This window comes from Ochotona princeps, chromosome 4, assembly GCF_030435755.1.
Source record: "Ochotona princeps isolate mOchPri1 chromosome 4, mOchPri1.hap1, whole genome shotgun sequence".
In the NCBI taxonomy this organism is placed as follows: Eukaryota; Metazoa; Chordata; class Mammalia; order Lagomorpha; family Ochotonidae; genus Ochotona; species Ochotona princeps.
This window is the reverse complement of record NC_080835.1, coordinates 33,776,558-33,794,749: the sequence shown is the minus strand read 5'-3', so window position 1 is coordinate 33,794,749 and position 18,192 is coordinate 33,776,558. Positions and strand designations below refer to the sequence as shown.

Here is an 18,192-nt window from a genome sequence, read left to right as displayed (position 1 = left end):
GCTTACTGCCTATCATACCAAATTCCTTCTATGCAATTGAAATTAATTTCTGTGAATGTCCCCACATAGCTGCCCAATCATACTAATCTTGAATCATCTGTTAGACATTGTGACTGAGCTCCATCTAGAGCCAACATGTAAAACTGAGATGTTTCTATCTCACCGAGTTATGAACCCTCAATTCTTCCTCAGCCTTTGCACAGTATTGCTCTTGTAGTTCCAGTAATAGCCCATTAAGATTCTTGGTTTGAGGCCACTGCTCCTGAGGCAATCAGAAGCATAGCTTCAGTCCATTACACTGCGCCTTCAACTACATTAAACGCAGACCTTTTATAATTTCTTCATATGATTAATATTTTATTTGCATAAAGATAATATGTTTTCAATTGCAGCACTCAAGTGTGTGAAAATACACTATATTAGAGTATTCCCTTCCATGCCTCATTATTGCATTTGGGACAAGCATATAATATAAATGTTGCTATATTTACATATTCAAAACTTGATATATTTTGATATTACCCATACTTTAAAATTCCATTACTTAAATTCATTATAAAAATAATACTTTTTTATTATGGAAAATTTTAGAAATATTATTAATAGGAATAGTTTACATTAGTTGTAAAGTCATATTTTTTTTCTGGACATTTAATAGTTTCCTCTGCGGTTTTAAGTGAATTGGCTTTAGAAATGGTAATAATATTTCCTATATTTCTTGTGAACTTCTGTTCTTAACTAAATTTAAACCAACTTTCACATTATGGGTCACCTGTGCATATTGTCATTTAAAGATAGTTACTATGTTAGCATTTTCAAATATTCATTTTTTTTCTTCTTACAGCATGTACTCTAGTTTTTAGTTTTCACAATTTCAATATTATTTTAGGATTTAATATTTTCTTTTTTCTTACCTTTTAAAGAATTTTAATCTTTTATTTTGTAACATCATTTTAAGTTATGTATTTCCTACTAAATGTTATTTAGATATATTGAAATATCTAAAATAGAAGTTTTAAAAAATAAATCAATTTGAGAACTTTTAAAAAAGCAATATGATTCTATCTTTACTACATGAGTTACTTATAATTATAGTCTTAAATATAAAAAGATATAGCGACCTTTGCGAGGCTACATGACAAAATAATTATTAATTGTCTGAGTTTAAGTTACATTTTCCTGATAATATAATGAACACAAATTGATAATAGCTTCTTAAAAGTAGACAGGAAAAGCAGGAGGGAGTTGTGAATGTGTAATTCTCAGAGAGATACAGTGTTCCTGGGGTTGAGCCCAAGGAAATGAGTTGGAACCAGTTGCTAAAAAAATGCCAGTTGGAACCAGTTGCTAAAAAATTTCCAGTGCTTTCTTTTTTCTTATTTATTTATATATTTATTTTATTATGTTGCATTATGTGACACATTTTCATAGGCTCTGGGATTCCCCCAACCCCTCCCCGTGTCCTCCCCCCATGGTGGATTCCTCCACCTTGTTGTAGTATTACAATTCAAATTAAGTCAAGATTCTTTCGTTGGAAACATATACCAAGCATAGAGAAAAAAATAATAATAATAAAATTTCCAGTGCTTTCAAAAAAGAAACAACACATTACGCAAAAGAACACTTTGCCTTGAGCCTGTTGAAACGAGTGTAAGATGTATGACCAAGAGAACTTTAAAATGATGAATTTGTTGTTTTAAACCACCTACTGTGTTGCAATTTTGTTCTCTAATCAGTAGGAAACTTCTCTGCTGATATTGCAGCAATTTTAATGACTGAGTTTGGACACAGAAATTCATTACTGTATGAGTCCTAATTTATTCTCTAAAAAAAGTGATTTTAACATGTACATTTTCCTCATATTTTGTATTTTTATATAAAACACAGCATCAAATTGATGTATATTTTATTCATTTATTTCCTTCCCAAAAATGTCAATATTGATGAATATATTTCAAGTAAGTGTGATAGATAAATGCTCATACCCATCTCCATCTCCAGGAATTTCTTGGTAAAGAAAGGATGAGTTGCCCCTAGACCAATAGCATTAATAAATCTCATGACCATAGTTACAGAAGAATAAAAACTGAGACAGAAAGAGGACATTCAAAGAATACACTGATTATAGTGCATGGATTGCTTAGGAAAAAATATAATTTCCAGAGTTTACTTATTGAAGTTCCTATCAAAGATTCTGTTTTCTAAAGAATGCAATAGTAATTATGCATAATATTTACAGTTACTTCTCACAATACACCAAAGAGAGATTTGAGTAAAATCCAACACTTATTGTTGCTGTTATTGTTAAGAATCAAGTAAATTATTTAACTTCTAGTTGATTTATTGCTCCTGTTTTGTCATAATTTTATTATATAGAACTTCAGGAGGACATTCGCTTTTCTATCTTGGTCATCATTTAACAGCCATCGCTGGATTGTTGGGGAAAAAAGGAAGAAAATGCTTGAAACTTTGAGCTCAAAATCAAGAAAGACCATAACAGTGAAAAATGTTAGGACAATCAATAACAAATGGAACATACGAGATTCCATAATCCTTAAAAAGTAATTCTGTAGAATAGGGGACACAGAACTAGCAGGATGTTAATTAAGATTTTAAATTTGTGTGTTATCTATTTTTATTGTAAGAAATGACCTTATCATATGCCATTTTTATGATGAAAACATCCAAAATTATACCTTGTGGTATATTTAAATAGTGAAGTATATCTATGAAAGTGTCCGTATATGCTACTAATAGCAATGATTTTTTAATTGCAAACTTTAATGGTAAAAGTTAGAATTACTAAGATGGAGACATCTCATTTATCTTTAAATTCTTTAAGTTTTATTTTTATTAGGCATACAGGAAATAAGTCAATTAAACTCAGTATCAATTTGGTACTTTCATTAAATAGATGGGTGGAAATCACATATGGGAAAAATTGATACATGTAATTCTTGTATGCATTATACAGAGAATGCATGTATATATGTAAATGTATGCATGTGCATATCTATATTTCTATGCATTTCTTATGATTCCAAGAAAACTGGTAAATAAAGAATCCGGATGAATTTTATATATTAGCACTTTTAGTTGTTTTGGTTGTTCCTCTGAATATTTCCACAGTTAAGAAAATAACTTGATGCATCATTTCTTCCAGTTCTTTCATTTTGTATATTAGAATTGTGCACAAAATAAAGGTTCACATGCTTAAATTAAAAAGCATAAGCTATGCACCATGTCTGTTTGTCTTTCTTTAACAGTGTATAGAAAGTCAGAATATGATTTATTTGTTCTGAATGCCTTGATTTGATCAGTAGGCTACTAGTCACATCCATATCTAAAATAGTTCCTTCAATCAATACTTGCATTATATTTAATCTTATTTATAGGTAATACTTCAAAATTTTAGGCTTCAGGTTTTTTGATTGTAAAATACATAAACGATTCTTAAATAGGTCAACTGAGGGAATACTGAATTATTTTTTTCTTGAATAGGAAATTGAGAACTATTTGAGTCATAAAAATGAGTATAAATTCCTGGAAAGAGTAGGTTATACGACCCATTGCTACTAGGACAAATTATCATAAAATTGATGAATCTCACAAATATGGGAATTTTGAGTCTGAAGTCTGTCAAAAGTCCCCTTCATCAGGAGGATTTTTGGGAGAAAATGCCATATGTCTCAGGTTCTGATGGTCCACTGGACATTCCTGGGCTTGTAGCCTCTTTGCTCCTGTCCATGCCTCCATTGTCTCACTGCATCGAGGTCTGAATGAAGGTTTCCTCTGCCTTTACCTTAATGGGACCTTTATGATGTGATTTAGGACCTACATAGATGATACAGTGTAATTGGGACTGAATTGTGTCTTCTCAAAATTCCTACAGTGAGGTTCTAAACAGCAGGATAACTACTTTTGAAAAGTCTTTAAAAGTCTGAATGCAGCCAGAGGAGAAGCAACTTGCTTTGGTGGATTAGTGTTCCAAAAAGAGAGGAAAATGAGTTTGGGTTCCCTATGCTTTGATGTTAGAGAGTTAAGGTGACCATCTTTAAGATTGGAAGAGGGCTTTTGCTGGAAACATACATGTTAGTCAGGAATTTCTGTCCAGGAGATCTGTTCTTTTAAATGTCCCCTTCTTGTGACTTTTGTTATGGCAGTCTAAGTTGACTAATTCGTGTGGTAATATCTTTATCTTAAAATCCTTAAATTCTGGGCTTGCTTTGATGGCTCCATGAATAAATCCTCACCTTGCAAGCCTTGGGATCCCATATGGACATCTGCTTGTGTACTGACTGCTCCACTTCCCATCCAGCTCTCTGCTTGTGGCCTGGGAAGGCAGTGGAAGATAGCTCAACCTTGAGATTCTGCACCTGCCTGGGAGACCTGGAGGAAAACTCCTTGCTCCTGGCTTCGGATCAGTTCAGCTTTAGTTGCTGAAGCTATTTGAGGAGGGAAACTGTGGATGGGAAAACTTTCTGTCACTTCTTTCCATAAATATGATCTGTCTTTCCAATAAAAACTAAATAAACCTTTCAAAAAAATCCTGATGTTCTCACACCCTTTGCTGTAAGGGCATTATTCAATCTTTTGTGGTAGGATCTTGGAATTTATTTTCAGTAGACCACCAACTGTTTAGTCTTCTAGAGTAACCATCATTTGGTCCACACAAAGAGAGAGAGAAGTTTCTATTTATAATCAACTAAACAGTAAATCTTTAAGTAATAGCTGCCTAATAAATGTCAGAAACTACTTTATATCCAGTTTCTTCCCATTTAAAACAAAACAAACAAAAAATGACAACAAAAGCAAACATTCTGCAGTTTAGATTTCTTTTTGCTTACACCATTTGACACAGTTGCAGATGTATGTATATCATGCATTTATATCATGTATTTATACCATGATGCATACATACATACATGTCAGAGACTCCGTTCTATTTAAGTATTATTCCAGAATTGTTGCTCATATTTCTTTGGCTCTAAAATATTTGATCTTTCCCCAAAGTCAGTTCTCATTTTACTGTCAATTCATCAGATTCAATAAGCCTTTTTTTTTTTTTTTTTTTTTTTTTTTTGGCATGCAGAGCAATCTCAGAACAGAAGAAGCTCAAATTAATGTCTCTTAAAAATCAATGGTACTGGGGCCTGGCAGAGTGGACTAGTGGCTAAAGTCCTCGCCTTGAACACCCTGGGATCCCATATGGGTGCCGGTTCTAATCCTGGCAGCTCTACTTCCCCTCCAGCTCCTTGCTTGTGGCCTGGGAAAGCAGTTGAGGACAGCCCAAAGCCTTGGGTCCCTGCACCTGCAAGGCAGACCTGAAAGAAGTTCAGCTCTGCCCATTGCAGCCACTTGGGGGAGTGAATCATGGGACAGAAGACCTTCCTTTCTTTCTTTTTTTTTTTTTTCCCAGCGTTTTATTTATTTATTTATTTATTTATTATTAATTACATTGTATTGTGTGACACAGTTTTATAGGTACTGAGATTCCCCCAACCCCTCCCCAAACCCTGCCCTCATGGTGGATTCCCCCACCTTGCTGCATTACCACAGTTCAGAATCAGTTGAGATTCTTTCATTGCAAGCATATACCAAGCATAGAATCCAGCATCTCATTGCCCAGACAAATTCAACGGCTTGTTGGGGAGACCATCTCTGGTCTGAAGGTAGAGCCGGCCGAGCACCATCCCTTTTCAATTAAAAGCCCCGACATAACATCAGCAACAATTTACAACGTCATGGAATTAATTGACATAGTATTGAGCAACCAACATGTTAAAAAAAATGCAAGTTCTTTCTGTCTCTGCTTCGCTCTGTATATTTGACTTTCCAATAAAAACAAATGAATTTTTTTAAAGGCATACGATGGTATTTCCATTAAATACTATGTTTTTGTATTTCAAAATTTTATAAAAATCCATGCTCACATAGGTGAACATATATGTATTTTTCCAGTGCTTATATACTTGTAATCCTGCAGTGAAGTTGATTCCACCTCAGTACTGCCATAAAAGTAGGAAAGCTGCCCTTAAGTTATGTAATTGATGAACCCTTCTTTTACCATTCTTTTTATTAGCTTAATAGTAAATGAAGCTTAATCTTCTAGCCAAAATTGCAAACACCAATACATATTTTTACAGATTTCTTGCCATCTAGATGAGCAACAAAATGTTACATCCTGGCATTTTTTCCTGCTTTAAACCACCTCCAATATCTGTGACCATTTTCATAAGTGTGCTATATTTTAGTGACTATATAAATTCTTTAATTTGCTACATAGTTGTATTTTCAAGCATGTTTAATAAAATATTATTTGTATCCTCGGTGATTCTCTCTAACATCCTTACATGGATTAGACTCTTCCTGTTCAGGCCTGTAGTAAATCACTACCCGGCATTTACCTTGTATTGTCTGTCCTGGTTTGTTTAATTTATTCCCTACATATTCCAGGTCTGTGATTACATGTCATAAGCACCCTGACAAACTGAGATGAAAAAAAGTGGCTGACATAACTAAAGAAAGGGGTAAGAAGCCTTGTGACACACACAAAAAAACAGACAGCTCTAGGAGAATGGGTTAACGAACCGAAAGAAGGATTGAAAACAAATTTAAAGCAGCAGCCTATTAAAATTACATACATAGTTCCTTATAACCTTTATTTATTCTCAGTATTTAAATTCCAAAGATGGAATTTCTAGTGATTTCACATTTCATGGAAAAGTTACAGAATTTGATAACACAAAAAGATATTTGGAATGTAGCACACCATTAGAGAATGGCAATCCTTTAGAGCCAAGCTATGGATTATTTTGAAAGTGGAAAGGATGATCATCACTTATAAAGAAAAAAAAAAGGAAGTTCTGTTTTTAGCTTTTGGCGTCAGTTTTTACCATGGTGCTGTTATTCGTTTAAAGTATAGTAAATATCTGTTGACTCATATTGCTGGATATAATTCACATTGCTATAATTTAGAAAAATATCTCTAACTATAAATATGTCCAGTCCCCTTGATTCAGTACTGATGCTTAATTGTTATCTTGCTCTTATCTTTCAAAATAGCTCATACATAAGTGATGAAAATGGAAAATATAAAAAAAATTATTAGCACCAAATTATGCATTGAGGTTGTGATGATGAATAAGGCATGGTATTCTCTTTACAAGCTTCCAGCTTCCGAAAAGTCTAATGTTTAGGCAAGTAAGTAGGCTGAGTCATGCCTTCTGTTTCTTAGTGAGTAGATGTCCACAAAGTTATCTGCACAACCCAAAATTCAAAGCTGAAAAAATGTTCACCCATAAGCAGTTTCCTTCCAAATCCACTCTATGCACTTTTAGACCTATAAATTATAAATAAGAAAATACAGCATAATTTTATATTAGATATGTTTCAACAGAATAAAAATCCCATGGGCACATGAATTTGTATATGGATATCATGGATTTAAAAGTATTTGGTTTATTCCTAAAAGAACTAGATCAGAAAATCTGTTTCTATAAATTAATATTATGGGAAGGTTTCTTGTTTTTTGTTTGTTTTGTTTTGTTTTTTTTGCTTCAGGTTCTTGCCTCTATGTAATGTAATGTTTCAGAGAATGGATGTAAATGCATAAACACAAGCAGGATTTGTTTACAGACAGACACACTAAAAAAAAGCTGTTCCTCATGAGAAAAAGAGGAAAGGGAGAGAGAGAGAAGCCTACTTCATTTTGTGGATCCCTTTATGGGTTTGAGGAAGATATTTAATTAAATATAGAAATGGTGTGGAGTTTAGTCAGGGTTCAGTATATGTGTTATCTTATGGGAAAGTTCTGTTTTTAAATTAATTTTTAAAGATTTATTTTATTTTTTCTTCCAAAGTCAGATATACAGAGAGGAGGATAGAAAGAGAGAAAGATCTTCCATCTGATGATTCACTCCCCAAGTGACCCCAACTGCTGGTGCTGCACTGATCCAAAGCCAGGAGCCAGGACCTTCTCCCAGGTCTCCCATGCGGGTGCAGGGTCTCAAGGCTTTTGGGCCGTCCTTGACGGTTTTCCCAGGCTATAAGCTGGGAGCTGGATGGGAAGTGGAGCTGACAGGATTAGAACCGGCGCCCATATGGGATCATGGTGCGTTCAAGGCGAGGACTTTAGCCCCTAGGCCATGCTGCTGGGCCCTGGGAAACTTGTCATGGTGGCATTCTCTGGATGCTAGAGGGGATTATGTGCTTCATAGAAAAGTGCATGTGCTGAAATGACATGCAAAGGAGTAGAGTTATGGTACAGGACCAGAGACAGATACTGTGGAAAACCTTCCAGTTCTTGGATTTCCTGTCACCCTCCTAGACTCACACCATCAACACTAATTTCAATTTTTTGATAACAAAGATGGAATAGAGAGCAAACAGATAAATGGGTGAGAAAACAAAATACCTAAATAAGTAAACTTGCTATGTAACTGCTGGGCGATACCTGAAGAATGCACTATTTATCAATTTTTAAAGAGAATCTATATGGAAATTGACAAAGATGTGAAGCAGCACTAAATAGAAATAGTTATTGCAAGAATATTGTTTTTAATTCTCCTTAATGATTTTTTATATTAAAATAAATTTACAAGGCGATTCTGGGACTATTTATTCAGTAATATGATTGTTCAACAGAAATGAAACAATAAAATTGCAACTTTCCTGTTTGTGTGGTTTAATTAGTTCTTCATGTTTTGTAGCAGCATTTTTTTTTTGCTGTTTGTACCAAGAGACTTTTTATTAGTATTATTTTTTATTTGTCCTCCCTGTTCATTTAACCTATTTTCCAAAGCATCTCTGAGTTGGGGATTCAGGAAAAACAGATATCCAGTAGATCGCAGCTCTAATAAATAGTTGTGTTTGCTTTTGTTAAGAGCGATTTTTCTTTTAATAGTGCTAATCTAATATTGCTTGTCTGGGTCCCAAGTGCCTGCAATTCCTTAATAACAGTATAAAATTTCCTTCTTACTACAAACCTACCTTTCTTCAGTTTTCTTTTTCCTAAAGAATTATTGAAATCCCATGGATTGCTATACTTGTTCTTACTATTACATCCAATGGCTTTTTTTCCTTCTTTTAAGATATTTATTTTATTTTTTATTTAAAAGGCAGAGCGACAGAGAGAAGCAAGGCAGACAGATTTTTCATCCTCTGACTCACTCCCAAATGGTCACAGTGGCTGGAGCTGAACCATCAAAGCCAGGAGCCAGGAGCTTCCTCTCAGTCTCCATCTGGTATAGGTTCCCAAGCACTCGAGCCATCTGCTCAGCATCCACAGTCCACAAGCAAGGAATTGGATCATAATGGAGTTGCCATGACACAAACTGGCATTATTTTGAGATATCAACCCAATAGGTAGAGGCTTCGTATACTATACCATTGAGCTAGCCTCTAATTTCTGTTTCTTTAATGTTTTGTCAGCTGCATTAACATTTTTGTACTTACTGTTCTATTTCATTTATTTAGTATTTTGTATTTATTTCTATACAGATGTTAGCTTTTTTTTAAAGATTTATTTATTTTATTACAAAGTCAGATATACAGAGAGGAGCAGAGACAGACAGGAAGATCTTCCATCCGATGATTCACTCCCCAAGTGAGCCGCAATGGCCAGTGCTGCGCCAATCCGAAGCTGGGAACCAGGAACCTCTTCCAGGTCTCCCTCGCGGGTGCAGTGTCCCAATGCATTGGGCCGTCCTCAACTGCTTTCCCAGGCCGCAAGCAGGGAGCTGGATGGGAAGTGGAGTTGCTGGGATTAGAACCAGCGCCCATATGGGATCCCGGGGCGTTCAAGGCGAGGACTTTAGCCACTAGGCCACGCCGCCGGGCCCCAGATGTTAGTTTTATAAGAAACTTTTCCATAAAGATATGGTATTGCTTATGGAAAATCTAATGAGTATTGTGTATAAGACAACACAAGTGAAAAAGTTTGGTGAGCTTCGAGTACTCATTAGGTCATGCTTCAGCCTTAGATTTTTGAATCTGCAGTGTTTACCAACCTCATTTCTCAACCTTTGTTAATCAACTTTGATAAAGGTTTCAGACTCATGCATTTTAGTGTGTGCCAGATTTTCTCTCTGTCTGATTATTACCCTCAAAGATTAATAGAAATATCACCATATGTAAATTAGCTCTGCTGCAAATAAAATATGCATTTGTGCAATTATAGAGCTGGGTATAGCAACATTTACATTTACTCTCTAGCCTTTGTACAGCAATATTAGTCTACCCTTCTATGATCAGAGTCTGGGTATTGTTTTGGTTTTAAATTATCAAATACATGAAATTTAGAGTATGTTTAAGTTTCCTAAGCTTCAAGGCCGAGTCGGATTAGTTTATCAGGCATTTTTGTGACTACTCAAAGTATGAATTTTTACAAAATATTTTGTAAAGAAAATAGAGTATGAACTTACTCAAATACACTGTGTGATAAAATAGGGGGAAAGCATAGGATGCTATTTCTTGAATTACCAGGATCACCAAAATAAAAATAGAGTGTGTGAGAAATCAATATATTAAATGGGAAAACAATTTTATGAAAGCAAAACTGCGCAGAACCTATGTTATTTACTTGCAAAGTTAATTTCAAAGAATCTGAAATAGTCATTTAAAAAATATTTTGTTGTTTATCGTTGAATAAAGTAATGCCATTTATCATGTGCTGCAACAGCCATGTGGATCCATTTGTTGAACCCCAAAATCTTGTTTTTAATGATCTCTCTCTCTTATTTTTCTTTCTGTTTCTCTGAAGCTGCAACAAATTGCTCCTCTTCGACACAATGGACACAATGAGAGTTCTCAAGTTGAGGCAACAAAGGAAGGAAATCCAAGTACTACTGTCTGTGACTCTCAAGAAGTAAGATGAACTTCAAAACTGTTAACAGCATCATATATGCTTCCTTTCCTAAGTATAGAAGGAGGCTTCTTAATTGTATGTAGTAACTATTAAATATTGTGCCTTTAACAAATGCATTTATTTTTATTATTTGATTTATATAAGATGAACAAATTTCATGTATTTCATAATACAGATTTAGAAGCATAATGATACTTTCCATCCTATAATCTTTTCTGCCCATGTTTTCACCCTCTGTCTTCCTCCTTTTTTTCTTGTCATTTTTAATTTTTCTACAATAACATACTTTCAGTTCATGTCATAATCACACTCATAAACCTCCATTACATAAATAATACAGCAAATAGCCAAAAGGAAAAAAGAACACAGTTCCTTAAGATCATATACAAGAGCTGTAAACAATAATCAAAACTCAAAGTGACTATTTGGCTCATGTCAGTTTCTGGCTTAGTGTATCAGTTCTCACAATTCAGAGAAAAATGTATAGTGTTTGTCCCTTTGGGACTGGCTTGTTTGCTGAAGCATAATGTTTTTTCTGCTTTTAAATTCAAGAATAAAATTGTTCTTTGTATATGAATTATATTGTGAAGCATATTTGCAGTGTTAGGGTAATTGTAAGTGTGAATTTTTCCAGGTGAGTGGCAAAAAGGTTAAGCAATGCGGTTATTCTCACACCGTATACATATGTTGAAATATTAAAACCAAAAACAAACACACATTTCTACAGAATGTGATTATATAGTATGGCCCACATAAAGCAAATAGAATCAACTACCGAGACATCACATCGGAAGTATTTTTCAGGGACCAATGTTGTGTTGTGGCAGGTAAAGTCTGTGACGTCAGAATCTCTGTGGGTGACGTTCAGATTCTAGATGTTCTTCTTCGTCTTCCTCCTCCTCTTCCTCCTCCTCTTCTTCTTCTTTAATTTTATCATGCAGTTCCATAGGTTTGGGGATTTCCCTTCCCCAATCCCCAAGAATCCCATAACCACCTATTTCCCTATATTAATACAGTAGTATAGTTCTTCATAAACAGTCATAAATCCATCATTGCAAGCATGAAGAATGGCAGAGAGTCCAGCATCCTATTGTCAAGATATAGTAAACTTTCATTGGGAGTCCTTCTTTGATCTGAAAGTGTAGATGCATAGTGCATTGTATTTTCACATCTGGATATGATAGTCTCCATTATACAGTTGCTATACATCCCCTTAAATGAAAAACCACAGTAAAAAATCAACAACAGGAAGAAAAACAGAAATTTACAGTACAATGAAGTTAAATAACATACTACTGAGTGACTAATACATAACTGAGTCAATGAAGAGTAATATCAAAAACCTTCTTGAAGACATGGTATGACTACTTCTGATCCAGCTGCTGCTAATGTACATGAGAAAATGGTGGAAGAAGGTCCAAGTTCTTGAAAAACTATTCCTATATGGATTTTCAGGTCTGTTGCTTGGATATGTGTCTGTCTTAGCCAGCGACATCATCTGGACAGTGATCCAGTGGATGGAATGCCTCTCTCTCTCTCTCTCTCTCTCTCTTTTCTGCCAATCAGATAGCTAACTAACTAAATAAATAATATTTTGAAAATTTTTTTGAAGAACAATTTTATGCATTCCATAGGCAAAGTTCCCAAAGGACAATCATATTTCCCTCATTCTTCTGCTCACCTCAATCTCCCTCCTTCCATTTTCCCCCTAAGTTTTTGCAAAGACATAATATTCCACTCTATATTTTCACAAACTTAATTTTTAGCTAATACTAGTATTCAACAAATAAGTTGTAAGGATAAGCAAGAGGTAAGAAATATCATCATATACCCATTTGATATGTTACTTGCTCTTTCAGAACTGATTTTTTGCATCCATTTTGGTGAAAAAACAGATTTCATTCCTTTTTAAAACTAGGTAATATTCCATAGTGTATATATATTACATTATTTACATTATCATTTGTTGCTCATTTGGTTGATTCCAGTCTTAGCTATTTTAAATTTAGCTGCAGTAAGCAGAAAGGGTACAAATAACTGCTTCATATGCTAATCTCATTTGCTTTGGGTAAATTCTTGGGAGTGGGATGGTTGGGTCATGTTGTAGATCTATTTTAAGATATCTGAATAATCTGAATATTGTTGGACATAATGGTTATACCAGTTTATACTCACTTCAACTATAAATTGACACACACTTTTCTGCACATCTGTGTCAGTGTTGACCATGCTTTTTTATGATGACTATTCTAAGGTAAGGTAAAACATCATTGTGATTATTCCTTTTACTTCCCTGATAGCTCCTGATCATAAGGATCTTTTCATGTTTCTGTTGGCATCCCATAGGATGGGAAGGAACAATTTTGCTATCGGTTATAAGATGAATGTTTCCTTGTGCAGATTTGTAGTTAGTTGGGCAATATCAAAAGCATGCACAGATAGAGATTACAGTGCAGAAAGTTGTGGGCTATTTTCCACAAAGTATCCCATGGTTTTCCTGATCTGTGATACTATTCTATATGAGCAAAACTGACATTTGAGATCTAAACATTGTTTACAGTCCAAGTTGTATTCTTGCGGAACATTCGTTTATAGCCATCATCTGTATTCCCACTAAACAAGGGTTTTTTTTTTTTTGCTTTATGCTTGTTAAACTGATCTGTAAGATATTAAGCTTTTACTGTGGTGTATTATCTTCAAAAGCTAACTTTAAAAAGTTGTGAAGAGGGAAGGAGGATGAAAGAGCAAAGAGAGGGAAAGGGGTAGATGCCATTGTGTTCTTAGAATTGTATCGACTCTGTTAAATATTAAATACAAATTATCATTAGAAAATCACTTGATGCTAGACAGTGAGAGCTCCTGAATTTCTAGAGTTTAGTTTGAATTAGGGACAAAGTTAAGATTTTCAGTTGAGAGCACTTTAAAAAGTTCATGAAAATTAGATTAGAAAAATGCTTATTTCTCTGCACAAATTTTGGAACTATATATGCAAGTATTGATGTCTAATTGAATAATAAGACCATGGCATTAATTACATGGTGACTATTCTCATGCCTTCAAAATTTTTCTGAAGTTACATAGGAGCATCTTCCTTCAGAAGCAAACTGTAGATTCCATGTAATTTTCGAGATTTCCCAGAAAACACCCAGGCCTGCTTTATTTATTGCCAAAAGGGCCTACCCCAAGTCAAAAGTCCTGTTGTGTTATTTGATTCTCTTCACGCCTTCTTTCATTGTTGTCTTGGTCACAATTCCTACAACTACCATGTTCAACTTGGTTCTGCCTAACCGGAAACTCAAACTTCAATTTGGGTGACTTCATTGAATATAGAAACGGAGTAAGAAAAGAGAACATAATTACACTTTAAAGGAAAACATGATATTTTATCCATTTTCTGTAATTATATTCTGTATTCTTCTGTAATTTTGTTATTGAAGTGTGTTTTTGTACCTTTCCTTTAATTTGAGATTAGATCAAGTACAATTTTATAGAGAGACAGTTTACATTAGTTTCAATTTTCTCTTTAACAAATAATATCTTCTAATTCTTTTTAAAAATTTTAATATTGTTTACAGAGTTGAAAGGGATGCATGCCCATGTGGGTATCTGACAGGGTGGTGGTAGAGGAGCAGGTCAGGCATAGAGGAAGTTGAGTGGGACATTTTTTTTTTTTCTCCTATGTTTAAAAGGGAGAAAGGGAAGGGAGCTGCTCCTTGTTGCCAAACTGCATCAGCACAGGGGACAGTTATTTGGTGAAGCCTTAGAGACCCCAATGTGGGAAAGAGTGCTCTGGGGATATTAATTGAGTAATTTTGGTAGTTCTGAGATGTTAGCTTCATTTTTCTGGGGTTGAGAAGATCCTTTCAAGTTCTATTCATTGACATTGTCCACCTTTGGACATCCACAGACCTAGGAACACGCAGCAGAGCTTAGCCAGAAGGCCTATCAAACCTGCAGTGCTCTCCATCCTACTGCCTGCCTACATGTGTGGGCTGTCATGTCATCTGTGTGCATATGGGCATGCTGTTTACTACACAGGCACCAGAATCCAGGAAACTCAATCCATATACTTGCACTCTAAGCTCCAGCCCACACATGGTGTGATTTTTCCCTGAGTCCTGGGTTTGAGTCCAGCAGTCTAGTTGGGAAGACCTGTAATTAACCTTGCCTGGGGTGACCTCATACCTGACTCTTGTGTTTGCCAGCCAGTGCAGCGTCAGGTTCAGTCCATCACTGACACCAACCAATGAACGTGATAGTGGAGCCAGCTGCATGATAAGTTCCACCCTCAGAGCTATGCTTCATGTAAAACAGTGAATGCTGCAGCCCAGCCCAGCCAGCCCACCACACACAAGGTCCTCATGTATACCAGTGGGTGCCGCAGCCTGCTCAGGATGACCTCCAGTAACACTCACCAGACCCGTCAACAAACCCAGGTTTTCCATGTGCCAGTCTTGCTGCAGCCTTACTCAGTCCAGCTCACATCTAATCTGGATCTCATGCACACCCATAGATGCTGCCACCTTATCCAGACAGGCTCACCTACAGCCCTTGTTCCTGTGCTCACCAACAATAGTCACCTAGCAGGGGAGTTCCCACAGTTTCCCATGCAGGCACAGGCATGTTCCCAGCCCTGGATATTGCACCTGTCAGGGTATCCTACAGCATGTGCTGTGGCCTAATCTGAAATGGCCTCCAGTTTCAGCAAGTCCAACCTGTCCTCAGTCTAGCTCTCACTGGTGGATGCAACAACCTTGCTCAAACTGTCCCACCCCCAACCCTCTGTGAACTGGCAGGTATTGCCGTACAACCCAGTCTGGTCTGTGCCCTTTCGTGGCTTTCACTCATGCCAGTGTGTGCTGGACTGACAACATGTATGCCTACAAATGCTCTGGCTCATCTAAGTCTAATCTGCTCCCAGCCCTGGCTCTCGCACTGACCAATGGGAGCTGTGCTTAACAGGGGAGTTTGCCAGTTTCCCTTACCAGGCTTGCTCCTAGCCACACATCTCATGAGTGCTGACAGAGGCAGTTTTGCAGTCCAACCTGGCTTGCCCTATCTGTGCTCCCAGCTCTCGATATTAATTGGTGGATGCTAAAGTCCCATATAGGCAACCCCACAATTTCCACATGGAATCCCAGATGTGATTCTCTCACATTCTGGTGTGTGCTGTGGCCACCCTGATGTGGTCCAATTCCTGCTCCATCATTTGTGGGTTGGTACTGTGGCCTAGCCCACCAGGCATGACCCCAAGCCCCAGATTTGCAAGCACCTGTGGCAGTGAGTGATGCTAATTTAGCTCTGCCCAGGTCTCCCACGTGGACAGGTGCTTGGTCTAGCCCAGGCATGACCTTGCAGCGTCCGCCCTCTAAACCACATTGTCTCAGCTCCAACACCTATTTTCAACTGTAGTGGCCTGTTCCATGAAAGGCACCCGAGTCATTCTTGCCCTAGCAAACTTGCTGTTACCTGCTAAAACTCTAATACATTTCCAAATCCTTTTCCCCACACCATCTGTAGTTTGTCCTACAAGTCATATTGGGATGTCCCATTCTGAGTTAAGTCTTCCTCACTGATCTTTTTTTTTAAGATTTGTTTATTTTTATTGGAAAGTTAGATATACAGAGAGGAGGAGAGACAGAGAGGAAGATCTTCCATACAATGGTTAACTGCCCAAGTGGCTGCAACTGCCGGAACTGAGCCAATCTGAAGCCAGGAGCTTCTTCCAGGTCTCCCACGCAGGTGCAGGGTCCCAAGACTTTGGACCATCCTTGACTGCTTTCCCAGGCCACAAGCAAAGAGCTGGATGGAAAGCAGGACTGCTGGGATTAGAATTGGTGACCATATGGGATCCTTGCGCATGCAAGGCGAGGACCTTAACCACTACGTTAAGGCGCCAGGTCCTTCCTCACTGATCATAAATAAATGAATAACAATTATGGTGGCATATTGAATTATTGCTATAGTTAACATAATTTGGCATTAAGCAGGCCAAGAATGACCACAAGTTATTGGCTGCATATCTCCCAGCAGCATAACACTTGCCTAGGTACAAGGCAACTTAGGCAGCTGCTTACAGCTAAGGATATTTTCTAATTTTTAAAATCAATTTGTCTATTTTATAAACCTAAAAGATTCAGACAATAATGACTTTACAAAAGTTAATAACAAAGAAATAAAATGTAATATGCATTTAATTTAAATCAATAGCAGAAACAGAACAGGCAACCAGCAGAATGTTAAAAAGAGAGCTCTTTCAGACCCTGGTGCAGTGCAGAGATAAGACCCTATGTCTACAGTGCCACATATATTTTCATTGCTTAGGGCATTAATATTACTAAAACTAAAATGTGTAAGTGGAGACCTATACAGGTTGTTTATGTCAATTTTTTTGGTATGGGAATCATTAATTTTAATATTAACGTGAACAAAAAGGAATATGTCACATATTCCTCTAAAAAAAGATGTTTTGGTCCCTGTGCTGTAGCTTAGAGGCTAAAGACCTGGGCTTGTATGTGCTAGGATCCCATATGAGGGCCAGTTCTGTCTTGGCCACCACAGTTCCATCCAGCTCCCTGCTTGTGGCCTGGGAAAGCAGTCAAAGACAAGGGTTCCAAAACCTTGGAACCCTGCACCCATGTGGGAGACCTGAAAGAGTCTTCTGGTTCCTGGCTTCTGATCGGGACAGCTCCAGCCGTTGTTGGGCAGTGAATCAACGGGCGGAAGATCTTCCTCTCTGTCCCTCTTCCTCTGTGATATCTAACATTCCAATAAAAATAGATAAATCTTTAAGAAAATATTTGTTTGAAAGAGCTATGAAGAAGGAGAGACAGAGAGACATCTTTCATCCACTGAGTGACTTCCCGGATGGATGCAGTGGATGGAATTGGTCCGGTCCAAAGTCAGGAGCCAAGGAACTTTTCTTGTTGCTATTTTCTAGACGTATTATCAGAAAGTTAGGTTGGAACTGGAGCAGCCTATATTTATTTTCTTAAGCAAGCAAAGAGAAAAAAATTTCTGTTTCCATTTTCATTAAAACAATGAATATCTTCTTGTATACAACTTTGTACTTTCAATGAATTTTGTAATTTTAAATTTATCATATTACTGTCTTTTACAACTAATTTTTCTTACATAATATGATTTCTATATGCAATATTATTCAGTAATTTGTTCTTTGTATTGCCAAATAGGGTTACCTTTCATGGTAATATCAAAATTTCATTATCCATCCAGCGGTTGGTGACTTCTGGATTGTTTCATTTTTTGTCATTATGAACATTCAGGTGAATAACTTCTAGAAATGTGTTTTAAATACTATTGGA

At 36.5% G+C, this 18,192-nt stretch overlaps 1 protein-coding gene across 1 annotated transcript in view; it reads left to right on the top strand.

Moving 5' to 3' along the window:
• LUZP2 (leucine zipper protein 2) overlaps positions 1 to 18,192 on the top strand; it is a 252,311-nt gene that overhangs the window by 213,005 nt on the left and 21,114 nt on the right. The window contains exon 8 of the mRNA XM_012927080.2: positions 10,763 to 10,867. Within this exon, the coding sequence (XP_012782534.2) occupies positions 10,763 to 10,867 (105 nt within the window). The remainder of the gene's footprint in view (positions 1 to 10,762; positions 10,868 to 18,192) is intronic.